This window comes from Colletotrichum fioriniae, assembly GCF_027942845.1.
Source record: "Colletotrichum fioriniae strain IMI 355084 chromosome Unknown scaffold_10, whole genome shotgun sequence".
NCBI lineage: Eukaryota > Fungi > Ascomycota > Sordariomycetes > Glomerellales > Glomerellaceae > Colletotrichum > Colletotrichum fioriniae.
In genome coordinates, this window is record NW_027076846.1 from 785,001 (window position 1) to 804,858 (window position 19,858).

At 53.3% G+C, this 19,858-nt stretch overlaps 5 protein-coding genes across 5 annotated transcripts; 1 reads left to right on the top strand and 4 right to left on the bottom strand.

Moving 5' to 3' along the window:
• Positions 1–4,696: 4,696 nt before the first annotated feature.
• Positions 4,697–6,283, bottom strand: N0V96_008266 (uncharacterized protein; the record flags this gene model as incomplete). The annotated part of the gene is made up of 1 exon (XM_053192769.2): positions 4,697–6,283. One exon carries the CDS (start codon positions 6,281–6,283, stop codon positions 4,697–4,699), a length of 1,587 nt encoding a protein of 528 aa, XP_053049709.2.
• Positions 6,284–8,748: 2,465 nt separating this feature from the next.
• Positions 8,749–10,416, bottom strand: N0V96_008267 (uncharacterized protein; the record flags this gene model as incomplete). Its single annotated transcript, XM_053192768.2, has 1 exon — positions 8,749–10,416. One exon carries the CDS (start codon positions 10,414–10,416, stop codon positions 8,749–8,751), a length of 1,668 nt encoding a protein of 555 aa, XP_053049708.2.
• Positions 10,417–11,392: 976 nt separating this feature from the next.
• On the top strand, positions 11,393–12,232 carry N0V96_008268 (uncharacterized protein; the record flags this gene model as incomplete). Its single annotated transcript, XM_053192767.1, has 3 exons — positions 11,393–11,584; positions 11,655–11,754; positions 11,826–12,232. The coding sequence occupies 3 exons, from the start codon at positions 11,393–11,395 to the stop codon at positions 12,230–12,232; spliced, it is 699 nt and encodes a 232-aa protein (XP_053049707.1).
• Positions 12,233–12,454: 222 nt separating this feature from the next.
• On the bottom strand, positions 12,455–15,500 carry LIG4 (DNA ligase (ATP); the record flags this gene model as incomplete). Its single annotated transcript, XM_065758272.1, has 2 exons — positions 12,455–15,344; positions 15,397–15,500. The coding sequence occupies 2 exons, from the start codon at positions 15,498–15,500 to the stop codon at positions 12,455–12,457; spliced, it is 2,994 nt and encodes a 997-aa protein (XP_065613027.1).
• A 562-nt stretch (positions 15,501–16,062) lies between these two features.
• On the bottom strand, positions 16,063–17,384 carry N0V96_008270 (uncharacterized protein; the record flags this gene model as incomplete). The annotated part of the gene is made up of 5 exons (XM_053192765.2): positions 16,063–16,628; positions 16,711–16,782; positions 16,838–16,929; positions 16,998–17,140; positions 17,352–17,384. The coding sequence occupies 5 exons, from the start codon at positions 17,382–17,384 to the stop codon at positions 16,063–16,065; spliced, it is 906 nt and encodes a 301-aa protein (XP_053049705.2).
• Between the last annotated feature and the right edge of the window lie 2,474 nt (positions 17,385–19,858).

Consider the following 19,858-nt stretch of genomic DNA (forward strand, 5'->3'; position numbering starts at 1 on the left):
AGTAGAGAGGATCTTGATAGAAGCCTTGTGGCTCTTCGTACTCGTATTCTGGTTGAATGGTCGAGAATGCCAATTGCTCACTGGCTTGGCTCTCGTAAAATAGCTCATTTGGTTTATGGAGCTGGCGTGTCGTGTGATGCACGTAGTCAGGGGAAGACTGACGCTCCTCTATCGTTTGCGTGGGGCTCGTCGTATCATTGTGAACATGCTCTGGCATGGAAATCGGACTCGTCATGGGGCTGTCGTCTTTCGAAGTGTTCGTAAGTTCTTCCAAAGACGCGTCGGATTCCTCCCCAGAAGTCGAATCGTGGTAGATCTTGTGATGCTGGATCAAAGCCACCTTGCGACAGAAACTGTGTTTCTATTAGCCGATATTCAAGTCGCCCCGGAAAGCGAGAATTGTCACTCACCTTTTACGACAGGTTTCAACAGCGCATGTATACGGACGCTTGCCCAAATGCACCCGACGATGACGCGAAAAACTCGAAGACTTGAGAAAATTAGCGTCAAAAATTTGTTTCCAATTACGTCAAGTATCTACTCACATCTGCGAATCGTTTGAAGCATCCAGGATACTGGCACTCGTATGGCTTCTCTCCAGTATGTGTACGCAGGTGTACAGTCAATGCACTCCTTTGGATGAAACTTCTCTCGCAACCCGGTGCTGGGCATGGATAAGGCCGCTCATTGGTATGAATTCGAAAGTGTCTGATCAGGTCCGACTTCCGGTTGAATCCCTGTAGGAATACGCAAGTAAGTATGATATTCTTGAGAGATTTACAGCCTTCTGATAGCATTCAGGGTTCCGAGAAACATTAGACGTTACCTTCTCGCAGGTCTTCCAACTGCAGTAAAAGCGACGGAAGCGCTCCTTGTTGTTGACAAGTTCGGTGATTTCCATTTTCTTCGCGGACGATGCTTCTGGATTGCTGATGGCGAAGGTTGGCTGCCCAACTAAACAGAGAGAGACAACTCTTTCGGGGTGATTGTTTCCGAGTCTCGGCTCCGACGGTTCGTCTAATAACGAACTAAGAGGGTATTATAAGCGCGCGATGGCGAAGCCCATAGCCTAGAGTCCTACGATAGACTACACCGATATGATGGGAGTGGAATCCAAGCGTATGTCGTTTGTTGAAGAAGTTGCGATTTGAAGATGCAGAGAAATGCGTAAACGGCAAGGTGACTTTTTAGCTTGGGTTGGGGGCGTGTGTCTGTAAATGACACCGTCAAATAGAAAGATCAGGAAGGTAGCGGTCTGAAGGAGATTCGGCCTAGTAGCTGAATCGTATCCGTTGACACCCACACATCAGAGAAGGGGCATCATCGCATCTTTTTAGCGTGAAGCTTTCATTATGTATGTGGAAAATCCTCGGTCAGGCTTGCAGGATGCCTTTTGAGTGTCTAGACCAAAATAGTCGTGCCGCAGTGTAGCATCGTCGTTGGATCCTTGGGAGATGGTCCAAGCTCAGAGAGGAAACCCCTGGACATCCAGGGCTTCTCAAGGCATAGCATGGGAGATCATTTCAGTTCTCGTCTTTCCGGTGAAGGTGTGGCACGCAGCCCGACATCTGCGGGGGCTCCATTGTTGCGAGTGGCGACGAAGCTTTCCCTTGCCCTGGCGTTCAGATGTCGCCATTACGGATAGAAAACAAAGTATTACAAGTTTTCTGTGCCGTTTGATAAGGCATGGGCGTCGTGGGTCACTGCATGGGATATCCAGAAGTTAACTGGGGATGTCTGGAAGCATGGGGTAATTTGTAGCGTACCCTACAGAAACTCATTAGAGTTTGGCCCAAGCTGGAAGCGGGGGCAGTCTGGATGTGCTTCGAGGATCTTGGCCCTTGGTTCCTAGTGATTGCATCCCTCGTGACCAATACGGACTGCACAAACCCTAGTCTAGCCGATGTGATCTACGGCCTTGGGTAGCAGGCATTTCCTCTCACAGTTTCATATTAGGGCTTAGTGTGAGAGGATGAAAAAGTGTCACAGTGTCTTCTGTCTCACAGAATCGTTCGAGTTTTCGGTTCAGCACCAAAAACTAGTGAAGGGATCATCTGCAGTCCAGGACTCAGCTTTGCTTTTTCTGATCCGCCCCAAACCGCTCTTTTCCGCCAAAGGCTGCCTCTCTGGCTTCACCGTTCTGCCGACTACCGCCAGGCCCTTGATATGACTTGCTGATGGGGCTGTCAAGAGAGTTTGGATGATTGACGGATCGCCATTCCTACGGGTGGCCCGGCCGGCGGATCCGCGTGTCTTGCTGCCCTAGGGGCCCAATTCCGCCCCTGTGATTTGTTATTCCCATGGTAGTTCCATGGTAGATAACTGTTTGGTGTCGACCGGTCTCGAATCTGTGCTCGTTATCAATCTTTAAACCAGACTAACTAGCTAAGACGTCTCATATCTCTTGAAAGCCGTGCCATATCCGTACTGGCGGTAAGTGGGATTCCACGGGACTTGTGGCGGCTTCCCCGGGATCGAAAGGCCGTGCCCAGCGATATTCCGGCGACTGACGACAGTCCATGCCCCGGATACAACTCGGAATCGGGATCGGGGGTGCGACGCGGAATGCCACGCAAGATGCGGATTTCAATTCCCTCTTCGAGAAAAGCTTGCGAACAAGGGCGGATCTTCGGGATCATCTAGGATATCTCCCGCCTTCTCCAATCAGCACTGAAACTTACAGATTTCATTGCAGCCTGGGCCGCCGAGTGAATGAGGGTGGGATATCACTTCTCACTTTGGGGGATTCCTTGGGGGGTTGTTGGGTGCTGAAGATATGATAACTCTGTGGCATTATGCCAAAGCTACAGAGCTCAGGCCGGTGGGCCAAATTCGAGAGATGATCCTCCACTAGGGAGCTAGCCAGGCCGTGAGACCCAGAGATGATGGCCCGGCAAGGATCTGTGGTAGCCTTTAACCCCAGCTCTTCCACTAGACTTGTCACTCTCAAGTTTTCAGCAGACGCTAACTCCACGCTGGCTAGCTCGGGTGGGATGAATCCCTGTCAAAGTCGGCATCAAGCAATTTCCCGGAAGGGCCCGGACAGGCCAAGGAGCATGCCTCGTCTGAGATGGACGGCGACCATCGAATGGTCGCCGTATGCTGCATGCCTCAACAACAGATTGTCTACTCCTCAAGTATGTGACTATTTGGTCAATCTGTCAGAAAAGGCATAATGACGAAGAGCCTGGGCTGACATGGGGTTGGGATGGTTGAGATTTGAAGCAGGGAGATGCCTGCGAAACGGGACCATGAACGTAGATCATTCAGGCACCCCACGGGATGGGACCAGACCCGGAGGAACAGTCAACAAATGATATCCAGTATGGACCCCAGTCAAATTCTTGAAATATCGCCATTGCCGCTGCCGCTCCATCCTGTTCACCTCTCATCCGAACGCGGGAAAAAAACAATCGAAACACGCGGTGAAGACACAGCCACATTCGACCCTTTTGTGTGCCTGCGCGCGCTTTGACGTATGCCATATTTTCTTTTCTTCTCGTGATATCCTGCCCGTTATTCGCAAGAACCCAGTTACGAGAGCTGAAGCGAAACATTGTTCTTCAAGTGGGCTAATTGACAGGCACGTCAGGTCAGTGCCCAAAGCGTTCATCACCCTTTTCGGTATGCTTAGTCGACCTCAAACTTCTCCACAGGGTCTTTTTTGCCACGCGAGACCTGCCAGAGTGACAGGTCAGGACTCAGAGTCTGCGTGGCCTACCCCCGAATTATTGGACCCCCTGCGACTTTCTCGCACAGTTCGGGCACGGAACCGAATCAGCCGCAACCACGAGGCTCAGTCCCAGGCTTCGCAAGCAGGGAAACATCTGTCTTAGTTTTAGCCTGCGCCGAGATTCGGTGGCAATTCCCGAGCTCCTGATAACCCGTCAAGAGCTCAGGGGTTCCATATTAATGCGTCTTTGACCTTGGACATTGTGGTTTGCCGATCGCGTAAAACTTCGTGGGTACTGAGGAAGCGATTGGTTTTGCCCTGATTTGATGGCCAAGGAGAATACCGCACTCACTTGCCGGTCCATCGCAAAATCTTCTCTTTTCGTAGAGGCCTCCTGCCGAGAGACGCTATGATACATGATGATAATATTACCACGGAGTGGCCGCCGTAAGTCCGTCATTGAGGTGACTCGGAATATTGCAAACGTCTTTGGAAACAAGAAAAGTCAATCTGAAGCAAAGCTGGCTGAATTGTGATAGCGTACAAGCGCAATGGTAAAGATATAAACTGAGTGGAGCTTTGTTCCGTTTCTTAGGAGACTCTAGAGGATGAGACAACTCCCCAAGCGCCGGGTACATTTACCGCAGTCCACGTCATTACAACTCATGTAATTGGGGTAGTACAATGGCCTACTTGCCCGACCTCTAAAGCGAAGGCGGGTCTGGGTTCTCAAGGCCGGTGTAGACTGAGAGCCCTCCTTACCGTCAAGGTCTGTAATCAAGGATGGACGGGTGCCTGAACTTAATATGAAATTTTGCTTGAGGGTCAGGTTGCAAACACGTTGCACTCGCGGCATATGATATTAGCTGGAGTGAGTTAAATGTAATTGTGGAACGTAGCACTCCAAGAATCCTTCAAAGAAGCTGATTCGGTCTGTGTGACATGGCAACCCTATCTCAATCCGTAATAAAACCGCGGAAATTCGTAACTCCCAGAACCTAAAAATCCCATGTCCTTCGATTATCAAAAGACGACTGCGGGCGCCTCCTTTTTCAGCCCAACATCACTCATGATATCCTTGTCACACGGCGACGGTGGACACTCTTCAATATCCTCGTCCAGCTTCGTGTCATCCAATATCTCGGGATTGAAACACCGAGAACCCTTTGGAATGAAAGTCGACGCAAACACCGTGACCATAATGACAGTGAAGTGCACCCCAGCAGTGTTCACCAGCGCCTCTCGCACTGATCCTGTTCGATTGTAGACGCCATCGAGGTATCTCCCGAGGAAGGTACCGGCAATCGCATACGTGACAATGTAGAAAGAGTACAAGAACGCCATGACCGCACCGAGAGGCGAAACCCTGTTCTCCTTGTCCTCTAGTCGGGCGAGAGAAGCCTGGATAAAAGCGGCCAGAGAGACATCTCCCGCGGCCCAGCCGAACGAAACTGGCAAAAATGTGGCGGCGACGATCCAGGCTTGGCCGACTTGTCCCGAGGGAGGATACCAGTAGGGGATGTACCAAACAATGAGCAACATCAAGGCATCAAGGCGAAGCCACGGGATGGGCGTCTTGATCACATTTGTGAACAGGAAGACGAACAGCGCACCCAGGAGCTCACCAAAATTGGAGCCACCAACCATGATCTGTGACCATGCCGAGTTGCCCAGGTACCGTCGAGCAACCTGGGGGGTGATGCCATTTTCGAGATATCGGTGTCCGTAGAGGGCGATGCCGTATGCCGGGACGAGCCAGACAAATTTCGCCGACGTGAACAAAATCTTTGCGCCGACCCAAATGGACTCGAAGAAGAGGAGGAAGCCCTTGCCAATGTTGACAAAGTAGTTGCTTTTGCGGGCTTCCGCTCGAGCAAGAGCGTTGCGATCGTGACTGCCGTCCACGACAAAGAACCATAGAATCGCGGCGAGGGAGAAGCAGATTGGGGTGATGACAAATGAGCGGTTATTACCAAGGTTGGGAATGAGGACCAGCGCGGTGACGAAGGCGCCTGATGTACCGGCAACCTCGTAGAAGATGTGTACCAGGCTGTCCATTTGACGAAGTTTCTGCACGTTACCTCCGACAATATCTCGCGGGATAACGCGGCGAATGAGTTCGACCATGCCGTACGCGATACCGGTGACCGTGTAGATGGGTATGATGGCGTCATTGTTGTAGTCTCCGTAGTAAGACCACTCGTCTTTGGGGTGCTTCTTACGGTACGCTTCCGGAACAAAAGTACCTCCCGTCGCAGCATCAAGGATGAGCAAGATTGCCGTCATTAGGCCAAAGAGGAGGATCGCTGCCGAGAGAACATTCTTCGTTGGGTAGTGTTTGATAAGAGGTGCAATGAGGATTGAACCGACACACTGCGTAGCTTGATTCAGCCCCTGGAGGAGACCGAGTCGTTCAAAAGTGCGAGAAGGCGTGCCCCTGGTGTCACTTTCGTAGTCGTAACGGTTGGTGGCGAGCGCGGTGATAGACCCATTGAACGCCTCGAGACCGAATTTGTACAGCATGATGCCGCAGATGTAGAAGAGTATGGCTCTTCTTTCCTTTGGGCTGAAAGACTTGATCCTCCCAACGAAGTCTTTGAGAATTGCCATGACGGGCTGCTTGCGGATGTACGCTTGGATCTTTCTCTATTCAAATGATCTTCTTGAAATGGATTTTAGTGGATAGACCGAAGTAAAGAGGCAGATGGCATGAGAACAGGGAGTAGGCTGGGGGGTTTGCCTTTGCTTGCTAGGATGCAAGGTGCAAGTTGAACCAAAGAAATCTTACACAGGCAAATATGAAAGAAGCCCGGTATTTTGTATTATAGTTGTTTCAAACACTTAGATAGACAGTTCACCCGGCTATTAAACCTACCTCAGATATGCGGCGAGATAAAGCACTCGCGCAGCCAAACAGAGATGTCGAATAGCAAGCGCACATACCGTCCACGTGGGCCTGGTTGATGGACCACCTTGTTGCCCATCATGGGTGGTAATTCTTGGCCATAGACCTCGAGGTCGGCTTTTCTTAGGAAGGGCCGAAGACTAGGGTTCTTCGGTTCATGGAGTTGGAGTGCTATTGGAGAACCTTGGCGTCTAGATTCGAAGGAATATAGGGTAGCGGTAACGGCCGCATACCTCCACATTTTTCTATACATCTGGTCCTCTTCGCAAGATAGTCAAGTACTCTCAGGATGTGCCGAACGTATCTTGAAAATGTTACCTCAATACCTTCTCCAGCTATGACCACCTGGTACCTGCGAATTGGGGTACAACTTACCAATTGTTCTGTGTATCTGAATGCCTCAAGCGACCTGAGGACCTGATCCCATTATACCATCTGAATTCACGGGATTGAAAGGATAGAAGAAGCGGCTTTCATAGCGCCAAGCCTCTCGCGTCTTGTTCGTTATCGACTGCTCCAGCCAAGGCAAAGCTCCGATAGCTTATTCGAAGCCGTTCTCGATGAAGAATGGTCCACGGTGTTCGGTAATGAATACGGCTTGGGCTCAAAACCAGTCCGGGTCTTGACGTCAAAGCTAATCATCGTGATTGGACGTGACAGAGAGTATCGTTGAACTTGGGTGGGAGGCTGTGCTCGATGTAGCGACGCGGCCGATTGACGATCGCCACATCCCAAATTGTGTAGCTGTCAACGAATTTTGCCGTCTTCTGTGCTTGCTGCTGTGGTGATGCTCACCATGTCTTGGCAGTGGTTGTGCTCTTGGCAGACGAGGGCGAGGACTGCGCCTTCTTATGCTTCCCATTTGGCTTGGCGGCCGGGAGGGTAAATGGCGCAGGCAAAGTTTGGAAGATGAGAGCCAACCATTTAAACACATGGTTTGTCCTGGTTTTTGTTTTATCCGTCAAATGTCTCGAGAAAATGTTCCTAAGTTTGCTGCTGCACAAGAGACGAGTAGAATGCCGATGCCAGTCAAACCTTCTAATAACGCCAAGATATTGGTTGCCTCCCTCAACTGCTTTGTCATCCATCTTATTTTTACTGGAGAAAATCGCTGCAACGGAAAACATGCTTGATGGATTTGAATTGGCGAAGGATCTCATCAAGTTGGGTTGGAGACGGCGCACACATGCCAGGTCTTGAATCGAGGAGTGGGTTGGAACAGCCCGAGCATGCTTACAGAATCCTGCGGCGTGCGCCGGTCTCCACAGGTAACGGACGGCGCGGCGCATGTGGGGCCGCTCGATAGAATCCGGAGCTTCAACCTCAGGTACTCGGGCTTGAGGGCCTCATAGCAATAGAGGCGTCAACCAAGTTTTCCTGCAAACCCGAGGCAATATGTTTCAAGACTTTGAAAGATTCCAGGAGACATTACTCCATCAAGCTTCAGAGTTGTGCAAACGATATGTCAGTTAACTTTCAGATCTAGTAAGCTGCTTCTTGGTAGCGTCGCTATCACGATCCCTTGGCATTTCAAACAGCTCGATTCAACAGGAAATTCGCCATAATATAGCCTCTCGGAGCAACTGGGATCATAACATTCAGGAAATAACTACGAAAAATATGAGCTGCCTGTGGCATTATGTAGGACCACCAATTTTGTGAGTACAATCGTACTCGAACTCGCTACCCTTGCGGGACCCACTATGCGAAACCATCCACCACTAGGTCATATACACATTCAGACGGTGCTCATGTCTTCCTTCAGACTTCTCTGCCTCATAGATCTTTGCAGTCAGCGGTGGGTGCCATGCGTATTCCATCGAGCTAGGGTGCTTGCCTCAGTAAACTGAAAATCACAACCTGACCTTGCCTGGGGATCATCGACAGCAAATGTCACGTAAACGGGTTGCCTGCCGGGAACTTGGGCATGTGTATGAGCTGGTACAGGTCGGAATGATGCACTGCCTGGAATACAACGGCATTAGAATGTCAATCGTAATTGGAATGCTGCAGTGGAGTCCGTTATTCCGATACAGACTGCTAGGATCACTGAGATTCAATAATCCGCAAGGCACTAGAGGTATGAGATGTTCAACGTCTTTCTCTATGTCTTGCGATTTCATGAGCCTGTACGACTGCTTATAGACAGCGTAACTCTAGTATAAGAAGTTCAGTGAGTACACATCAACGGCGCAAACCCATCAGTCCACTTCTCAGCACCCATGATGATAACCATCACCGCAAATCCCGCCACAACACTACCCAGGCCGTACACATAAGCATGTCGTCGCCGCAGCGCAGTCAACTCTGCAACCCACGTCGAGACAGTCGTCAAGCACCCGCAGAACCCATCCTCGACGCCTTGCAATACCTGACACCCAACCACGCCTCCAAGCCCCGCGTGCGCCAGGTCCCAGCACATACCCAGCACGGCAACGCCAGCAATATTAACCGCAAAGGTACCCATCGGGAACGCCGGCACTCGCGCGTTGAGCAGCAAGCTGGCGTAAAAGCGCGCGAGGCAGCCGAGCGGCGCAAAGACGATGGAGAAGATGACGCGCCCTCGCCAGGCGTCGCGGGGCGGCCAGATGGCGAGGAGGACAGCGCCAAGCCAGGCGCCCCAGCCGAAGAGGACGGCGCAGCGGTCCATGACTTTGCGGCCGAGGAGGAAAGGGATCGACGGGGTGATTCCTTCAAGAGCGATAGCGAGGTGCGCACCGAAGATGAGGGCCGAGAGGCTCAGAGCTACGGTAGCAATGATGATGGCCATCATCGCCATGAAAGACTGCCCTCCAGTCCGCGGCTCGGGTGTCGCTCCGCCGGCGCGGGGGAGGTCGTTGACCATGGCGAGGAAGACGTCGCGGATGAAGGAAGAGAAGGAGGTGAAGGAGCCGCAGAAGCCCGTCGAGAGGCCAATGTAGAGCGGTATGGTCTTCTTGGTTGCGAGGTGCGCCTTCTTCGCGGCCGCGAGGTCGCTAGAAGCGGCGCTGTCGTCTGCGCGCTGTCCGCGGCGCCGGGCTTTGGTGATCTCCCTATGGTAGTTGGGTGTACCCCATTCCTGCTTGAAGAGCTTGCGGTCTTCGATCAGGAAGCCCATGACCAGGCTGCCGCCGACGTTGGCCCACAGCACGCCAAAGGAGACTGGGGCGCCGGGGTAAAGCGTCAGAGCCTGCAAGCCCAGACGGGCAATCGTGCCGAAGATGGCGAAGAAGACGAGGTATGAGAGTGTATACACCTCCGTCGCCAACCTAGAGACGTGGACGGTGGGTTTCGAGGTTGTGGTTCCGGGCTCGTCTTGGTCGTCGGGCGTTGTTGTGTCTTGCATCTCGAGATCGGAGGGCTGCCGAGGCGATCGCATCTCCTCCAGGCTTTCGCCTCTTCCCGAAGGATGCCGCCTGGGTTTATGCGCGACGGGGTCGGTGACCATCTCGTCCAGGTTGCCGTAGTCTCCTGGTGCATCGTATTCGCACGACTGTCTCCCCTCCAGACTCTTCTTGCCCTCTCTCGTGCGATTCTTGCTGAGATTGTGGACATCGGCGTCGGCGATTGTGCCCTTGGAGTCGTCCCGCGCTTTGGAAGCGTCATAGGCGGCGGATCGCATCTCCTCCAGACTCTCGCCTTTCCCGTCACGGCTCCTACTCTCGCCACGAGAGATTGGGTCCGTCACCATCTCGTCGAGGTTGCCATAGTCTTCAGGCGCATCGTATCCGGCCAATTGCCCGCGTTGTGTATTCTTGCTTTTTGCATGAGCCTGCCCGTTGATAGTGCCCATCTGCGTGATATCTTTCTCATCCGCGGCAGCGCCGCTGGCGTGCCTCAGTTCGTTTCCGCCTTGCATCGCGAGTTCCGTCCTTAAATCTCGTTGTCGGCGCGTTTCGATTCATGACCGGATCTCGTATGGACTTGTTCGGTATTTGAATCGCGCGGCTTTTTCGAAAATCGAAAGATTCTAGGGTCGTGGAAATTCCGGGTAATCGGCAATATCGTCAACAGAAAAAAAGAAGGTTGATCAGTAGTCGCGTCACTAAACGATGCCACAAAAACGCCTGCTGTAGCGGGAACGTCATTCCCTGACAACCTTGTTCTTGGCGGCAGAGGCGGATATCTCGGTACTCCCGGTTTCGCTCACCTCACACCGCTCACCTAGGGCCCGAGCTCCTTGGTGGGGTCATCTTCACCGAGGAAAGGCGGAGTACACCGAGACGGTGACATTCCACGTCGATAAGGTAAGTCAGTGCGAGGGAGGGATGGAGGGGGCCCAACATCCCAAGCTAAACAGCTTCAGGCAGGACGACAGGTAAAAGGACAACAAGTCGAGAAGAAGACGTTACTAATAACTTCTCCATCTCCACCCCCCTATATCTCGTCACCCATGCATTGCCAGCTATCTACAAAGGACAAGGCTCCAACTAAAACATGTACGACGGCGACCTCCGACGCGTTGCCGGACGCCGGAGTTGACCTGGTGGCAGTCCTCAATTGCTCCAAAAAAGGGCGGGCGTTGGGCGTCGGACCTCAAGGGCTTATCTTATCCAGAGCTTCCCTCCGCATGCAGGACCCACTCAAGGTACCGGCGCTGATCAGGAGGACAAGGAAGGACCCCTCCTCCTCCTCCTACTGCCTGCTGGTCTCAGTGGCTTGCTCCGGCCTCCCCACCAACCTCTCTGGTCGATATCGACGGTAAACTCCCAATCCTTATTTTCCTTAAATTTGATGATTCCTCCCTAACTTTCTTTCATCTGGTCACCGTTCAATGCTTCAGCGTATTCGTGTTTAATTCCATACTTACGTTTCTACATACCCCCATTTACACCATGTCTTCCTCAACACCCGAGCTCCCCGCCAATGTGCATGTCTCCCAGCACCCCTGTCTCCGTGCGAAGCTGTCCCAATTGCGGTCCCAGTCGACACCCGCGAAGGAGGTCAAGACGCTAGTGAATGATATTGCGTTGATGGTGGCATACGAGGCCCTCGGTGCCTCCACAAAAGCGACAGATGGATCAAAGGTAACTAACCCTTCCTTTCAAAGCTGTTTTGTGTTACAATCAACCACCAGGACTGACAACCCTCGCTCAGGATTCTACCCCGCTAGGATTCGACTTCACATCAACCACAATCTCCCCCTCCAGCCTCTGCCTCGTCCCCATTCTGCGATCAGGTCTCGGCATGGTAGAAGGTAAACACCCGGATTCAATACCTTACTTGCTTTGTCCAGACAATAGTCCCAAACTAATACACCAACTCCAGCCGTCCAAACCATCCTCCCCACGCCCGTAGCAGTCCACCACCTAGGTCTCTACCGCGAACCCTCGACCCTCGAGCCCGTAGAATACTACAACAACCTCCCCAACCACATCTCCCCCGACGGCTCCAACGCCGGTGCCTCCGAGCTCGCCATCGTCCTCGACCCCGTCATCGCCACAGGCGGAACCTGCGCCGCCGCTATCCAGACTCTCCGCGAGTGGGGCGTCAAGCGCATCGTCGTCCTCTCTGTCATTGGCGCCGCCGCGGGCGTCAAGCGCGCTGCCGGCGAGTGGGCCGACGCGACGGATATCTACATTGCTGGTGTGGACGCCGAGTTGACGGACAAGGGCATGCTGAAGCCTGGTGTCGGTGATGTTGGTGATCGATTGTTCCTTACTATTGGAAAATAAAACAAAAGGGGGGCTGCTTCCTGCTACTAAAGACGAAAAGGGTTACGCGGCGCGAGTGGTTTGGCTTGCTTCACTGAGCCTTGGATATCAGATCACCTCATAGATAGGTCATGTCACCTCACAGAAGAGGATTTTTGAATGTTGGAATCGAAACTAAAGTGTCATTTATCCTGGGTATAATAAGCAATTCATCCACCGTCGGATCCAATACCGTCGTTCCTATCACACTCGCGTATACTTCTCCTCGTCCAGCAGTGTCTTCTCTCGCCAACAATCTTCAATCCATCTCGCAGTCACTATGTGGGGAATCTTACGCCTCCGACTGACTTCCTCTCGTAAAGCAGCGGCCGCATCTTTCCTTCGGGTGCCAGCTCCTACCACGACCATGTGTGTAGCCTCTGTGTCGTCAACATCGCTGATGAAGCGTGCGCCGCCAAAGGTCAGATAGTTCCGAAGCTTCAACATCTTGATCTCGTCCTCGTCCCCTTCTTCAACATTGACCAGGTGAACGGCGCAACGATGGAACATTGATCCCTTCATCGGACCCACCCCTCGGCCACGTTCCTCGAGCTGATTGAGAAATTGCGTCTTGTTAAAAGGCTCCGTATCGGGCTCTTTCTTCGGCATCATGTTGAGGACTTCGCGCAGCTCGACAAGACTGATGTCGCGGGCGTAGCTGTCCCCGTACATATCCGTGTTCTGCAGAGCAACAGTCTTAAGAGCTACTGTCGCATGCAACAAGTGTCGCTCCTCATACGGGAGTAGCAGAGAATCGTCAGCCTGTTCGAGACAGTCTTGGATCCATTTAGGCCTGATGATGTCGACACCGCTGCCCTTTTGCCCCTCCTTGACCAGACTTGCGACCTTGACGACGTTCTTGTCCGCCAAGAGAATCATTCCGGATTGCGGAACAGCCCGCTGAGAGACCTGGCCGCCGTTCTCCTTGATAAGGGTCTCGAGCTGAGCCTTTGTCTTCTTGAACGGCTTGAGCGACTCCGATAGGACGCAGAACTCGAGGCCCTCGAATACCTTGGACTTATCTGCCTGAAATTGCGCAGGCATATTCTCCGTCCCGGCGATGACGACCTCGCGCTTGACGCGCTTTACTGACTTGCGCTTGCGGTTCTCGACGCTCATGGTCTTTTCTTTGGCCTCCGCCTCTACCCGCCGCCGTAGGTCCAGGAACTCCTGCACGCTGAGGCCCTCGTCCCAATTCTTGTCGGTTCTCAGCTTGCGGAAACGGGGGAATCGCAGGGTGAAGCCGAGTGCGAACTGGTCCGAATTACCAATGCTCGCGGCCTTGGCCTCCACCACAACGGACTCGCTGGGTCGGATCCAAACATCTGGCTTTTCGAATTGCCGGTCGCCGCCAGCGAGCTCGATGTATTCTACTGGAGGCTTCTTCGGGTCCCACGTGGTCCACTTGCCGTCCGTGCGATGCCTGATCTCTGCATAGTCGGCCGCTGTGAAGCCGCCGCCGACCTTGAAGAAGCTGAAGCACTTCTCGGGGTTTGCACCGGCTTGAATGTGGTTTTCGCTGACACGCAGGCCACATAAGAAGCTGGAGATGGCGCCACCCCTGTGTCCAGAGCCGTAGTAACCGCCAATAACGACACAATCTAGAGACTCTCCGAACTCGGACATGTACTCCGGCTTGACTTTCAGCCAGTCGTCGTTGCGGCTGTTGAGTCTGTACATGGACCTCGGGTTCTTGAGGACCAAGCCCTCCGATGCCTCGGCGACAACTTTGCGGAGGAGCGGCTCGATGGCCTCGGGTGTCGTCGCAGACTCGTATTCGTGGATCTCCAGCCTCCTGTGAACACCCTTCACAGCCTTTTCTAGGGCACGGTGACGATCCCGCAGCGTGTACTGGGTCAGGGGCTGATCGTTCAGCAGGAGGATATCGAAGATGCGGTAGAGCGGTCGCGGCCCTGTGTTGTTGTAGGGGTTGTTCTGCTCGGCTAAAGCGGCTGTTTTGAGAGTGCCGAACGGCATGATCTTGTCGACTTCCGGGTCCCAAGTAATCATCTCCCCATCCAGGATGACATTTCGGACACCCTCGGAAAAGGCGTCTGCCAGATGGCGAGTCAGAGCTCCCTTCTCGTCTTTCAATCCGTTGCCGTACAGGTAGGTGTAGTCTTTCGCTTTGCGAGACCAGAAGCAGAAACGCAGCCCTCCCGGAACGCTTGGGTCTTCAGCCATGTGCATTTGCATGCGCTCACCGTCCAACTTTTCCTCGATCCAGAACTCGGGGTCTTCTTCTGTGGTTCGGAGGTAATCGACCATCTTCTGGAAAGAGGATGGCATCTGGAACTGCGCCAGCTGGGGTTGGAAGCATTCCATCAGAGTAACACCGGTATCCTCCTGCTCGAGACGAATCCTTGGGTCAAAAAGCTCCCAGCAGACGCGTCGGAGACTCGATGACACGCTGAACAGGGCCTCGCCGTCCGGATGCCACAAGTCAAGAAAGGTCCGCTCGGTTGCGCCGACCTTCATCTGCTTGAGCACGATGCGAATCAACCACATAAGTTCCTCCGCATTCATGCGCTCGTAGAAAATCTCAAAGACCTCTAGGTTCTCCAGCTCTCCCGTGGATGCAGCGAGTTTGTCCAGCAGCTCATTAACCTCGGCAATCGTCATGTCGCCGACTTCCGTCCGCATCGGTCGCTTGGAAAGGACCTCGAAACACCGACCCGCAAAGTCGCCAGCCAACCTCGAGAAGGTGGTTTGACCTGGCAACTTCCAGTGAAGGAGATTGTGGCCGTCTTCCGAGTTCTTATCGATCTTCATGAGCTTGACGAGGAGTTTGCCAATAGCATTCTCCTTCAGGCCGTAGACGCCGCGGTCCCGATCCTTGTCGGGTAGAATGAGCCGTAAAGTCGGATAAATGTCGTTTCCCACTTCGTTCCGCCATCTGGAAATAAAGCGCTCAATGAGGTGCCGTCTCTGTTCCTGCGGCGATGGCTTGTGTGGTCCGTGGGGGCCCTTTTTGCTGCGAGGTGGACCGCGACCGGCTGGCTGTTTCTTGTTCTCGTTCAAAGGATTGAAGAGGCTTTGGAAAAGTTCCGAAAAGCGCATCGTCTTTGAATGATTGCGTGGGCGATTTGGGTACCTGCAGCGGCGTGTGAGCTCTGACACCAAGGAGGGATAGGAAGAGGACTCACTTTTCGTTTAGTTTATCGAGTGTGGTCCCTCCCATAGCATACTGCCTCTCCTCCTCATCAATCGCCGCCGCGTCTGGCGACTTTTGTCGCTTGCGCTGGCTCATGGTGGGCAGTTCACTGCCTCAAATGGCAAGAGGATTGAGAGGCGTTGGCGACGGAGAATTGATGATGATTTGGTGGGTTGTGGGTGTCATGGAGCGGAAGTGAATATAATCAGTCGACTGTGCATAGAAGAGATTGGTGGCATCGCAACGGATCCCGTTGAGGGCCTTGAGGACTTATACCAATGTTCAATTGTGGCTTACCTGAGGCCGTTGAAGTTCAACGGTGGAGCGGTTGCCTTGGGGATGCTGCCTGAAGGGCCATGCACTAAAACGGGCCATGAAGTGGGGCAGTTATTCGGTCGAAAGACCCGCATAATTGCATCAAGAACGTGCATCAGTAAACAGGAATTCATCACTTTTGTTTCCTTCAACACGATCACCGGCATCGAAATCAGGGACACATGTTGGTTAAGAGCGAGATATTAAGCGGGATCCCTCCCTTTATTCTTGCTACTTCATGATCTACGTCAATCATATCATCTCTCGTTCCGGTATTATGTTGAGCGCATAGATCGGCACTGCCAGAGGCAATGCCATGCGTTAAAGTCGGGATGGGGCAAGCCTAGTGCTGGGGACGGCTGTTGACGGAAGAAGTGTCACTGACAGCCTTCTCGGCATCCCAGCGCTGCTGCATGGGCTCAGTAACAGCCTCCTTCTTGGCAGCCTTCTTGCGCCAGAAGAAGAATCCAGCAAGGGCGAGCAGAGAGACACCGGCGATAGAACCGACAGCGGCACCAGCGATGGCGCCCTTGGAGAGACCGGAGCTCTTGGACTCGCCGGCGGCGGTGAAGTCGGCGGCGGTGTGCGGGGTGTTGCCGCCCGAGTCGGTGGTGGTGACGTTGACGGTGGTGTCGACGTCGACGTCGGGGTCGCTGACGGTGGCGTTGAAGCAGGGGATGGAGGCGGCGAAAACCTCGACAAAGGTGACGTCGGCGCAGGCGTAGTAGGTCTCGCGCTTGGACTCGTCCTGGTCAAAGTTGGAGACGTAGAGCATGCGGTAGGTCGCGTTGGAGCCGGCGGCGGTGCCTGAGGGCGCGCTGGGGACCGTCACGCAGGTGTGGCCGAGGTCGAGGCTGCCGACCTCACTGGGGCCGAGGAAGGTCTCGAAGTCGGAGACGGACTTGGGGTCTTGTTTGATGGTGAATGTTAGGTATGCGTTTACGAGGAGAAGGAGGGGGAGGGAGAGTGGTGTGAGAATGTTTGCACGTACCGTTCTCGTAGGAGACACTGAGGTGGACGGAGCGGGTGACATCCTGGGTAACAAGGGCAAGCTTGCCGTTCACTATGTTGACTTGAGGTTAGAGTGGTCCGAGTCTCCGGAGGAAATCTCGACTTACCGAGAGGGAACTCGGTGCGGACACCGGGGCCGTTGGTGGATCCACAAGGGGCCGTGTTGTCGGCGTCGGCAGACCACTCACGATCTGGGGGCCTGATGGTCTTCTGTTCAGCTGCCGGTCCCCGTTGAAATCTTCAAGAAACAGCGGGGAGGATTCTTACCAGAGGAAAGCGGCCGGGCCCATGTTGTCGGCGCCCATGACATTGCCCAGCAGCATACTGCCGAACAAAGTGACTGACTTGGCAGAAACCATCTTGAGGGTGATGAGAATCTTCTGGAAATGAAGCTCAACTTGACGAGTTGTCTGAGAAGGGGGAGGTCTGGTCTCAGAGAGCAAGGCTCGAGGCTCGAAGGATCACAAGATTTGCGAAGAAACTTGTGATGGGGGGAGTGACTTGGGAGAGAAAAAAGAGGAATCATGAGTAGTGGAAGCGGGATATACGGCCCTCAATATATGCCTGCGCCAATTCTTGTTTCTCTCTCTTTGCGTTTTCTATCCCGGGTATAGCCCAAACCTGGGCGCCGAGGCCCAGCCAACCGCTTTCCATGCCGAGGAGAACCAGAACACCAAAAACGTAAGGTAACGTCTAGCCGGCGGGCTCATCCGCCAAGGTTGCGCTGAGCCGACGAAACCGGATGCCAACACCCCTGGCACACGATCGCGACGATGCGCCCTGGTCCCTGGAGTTGCGCTGGTGTGCGGTGTACCTGACTGTAGCGGCCCACTGCTCGTGTGGTAGCCCCATCCGAGAGAGTTAGCTGATGGGATCGCACTGGGCCCAAGGCACTCCAAGGCCCCGCAACGTTGTTTGGACTTTGTTGTTCTCTGGGTCATCTAGTTGGTTGCAACTTGGAAAAGAGACGCAAAAGTTCGCCAGGGAAGAAAGATGTGTGTAGGTGGCTCCACTAGGAACGGACATGGCTTCATATTATCTGATCATCTGATAAGATGGGCGCCCATCTGCTCATTGGCCAAATACATCGTCTCCGCATCACTAGTGCCCTCTCGGCGCCGTGGGACCGGCATCCACTTCCAGAACGACCAACGGGCACTAAGGGCCCAGCTTCTCTTATTGCTGGGTAAGGTGCCACGGTGCTAGCTGGGTTTTCGTTCCCTCAGCGGCTCTCGTATTTGCCCCGGCTTTTGACGAGGGAAAAACTCTTTTCGATGTGTGAGTATTACTGAAGGTGTCGTGAAAGAGGCAACGGTTGTCCGCACGAGGTGGCAGCCCGTCCAGGGTGGTCGGTCTTGGCGATCACCCGCTTTCGAGGAACTGGTTCAAAGACGAACGAATCAGAGTTTGTTCAAGAATTAAACTCGGCCTCCGAAGGCTCCATCGCCGCAACGTCGGCGATAGCCCAGTGGCATGAGACCTTGCCTTTCTTCACGACAGTCTAACAGTTTCTCAGCGAAATCGGAAATTGGGCAGACTTTTCGTTGTCTGGCTGCTTTGGGAGACTGGAACTGTTAGTCAAACAATTCTGAAGGGCGGGCTGGATCGCGTTCGGTTCTGACTTTCCGGATCCTCCCCAGTTTTCTGATGGACACGGTGCAGTATCCGTACCTGAGCGGTTACTTTGGCTCGTTCCCGCTGAGGATCGGCGTGGATTTGCGATTTGTGAGTTCGATTGGCATGTGAAGCGTTTCTTGGATCTTTGAACAGAGACGCCATGTCAACTAGCTTGGTCGCCTTGAATTACAAAGCAGAGCGAATCCTAACATAGAGTATATTCACAGTCCATAAATCGAGCAAGCCGAAGCCTCGGAAAGATCTGGCACTATCCCACTATGGCTCACTTTCTTCTTACAGAATCGAACCCCGATGGATGAAGGTAGGTGGCGACAGCTTCGGCGCAGGAAATCAGCGTGATCCGACACCACCCGGCGGGATATCCGGAATCAGGTGCTCACATCCCATCCAGCTCCGCTCCAACAACATCGATAGTCACTCTCTAGCCTTTCTTAATCGCACTCTAAAGTCTAGTTAACATCACGCCTTGGAAAGATTCCACCACCGCTGCCCCGCCTCAGTGTCAACTTTCACTCTACCAGGGCCGCCCGACTCGCGACTGTGCTATTGTTCACACCCAAAGAACCTCCATAAGGTGCCTTGGCCCGGTGCCGAGAAAACGGTTGGTATCCAGGTGGTGACCAGGTGGTGGTATGGGTCATTGTTGGCGCCTTGTGTGGCCGGATTCTCGGGCCAATGCCCTGGTTCGGTCGATCGTGCTGTCTGCCGCAGCCGTGGCAGGCCTTTCGCTGATCACAAATACTGGGGTCCTTTGTTCTGGTTAAGCTTGTATTCAAGGGCCCGCGCGGTTATGGCGGCACAGCTGCAAGTTTTGTCATCATACGATACGGTATGACTCCCATCCTCTTGACTTCCTCGCCAGTCGTGATACAAGGGAAGGTGAGCAAGACCGACATATCTTATAAGAAGTATCGTTCTAATTCACTAAACAGGAGCTGGAGCTGAACATGTGGTTCGTTCTGAACCAGCGCCGAGGTGCCTAACGCGTGCCTAACGCGTGCCCAAGTATACATCTTTGGATTCACATAACTCCAAAAGCGGTGCATAGATTTGATGGATTCGATAATCTCGATCTTCATCACCGGATCCTCCTACCGGGCTGAATGACCAAACAGAAAGCAGGCGCTATCGATCAGCTCAAGGCAAAGTGGAGACTTGCTTTGTCTGGGCCTATGCCTAAGGTATGATACCGGGAAGACGAACAAGCAAAGCCATTCCAGCCACACATGGATTTCTTGGAGGGACTTTTGCGCATGATCTTATTGGTACAGGATTCAAGCAAAGAGGCTTGTAGGATCTGTTGCGATAATAACTCTGGTTGAGGTTATGTGGTTCTTACGTGCCAGGAGAGGTGGGATGAGATTTAGCAGGGATTCCACCTTTTTCTTGTCAACGTACAGACAAAGGGCTCATGGTTAGGCCGTCTCCTTTCCCCATCTAACTGAAATTGCCATTAATGTATATCCTGAGGGAAACAACGATAAAGCACA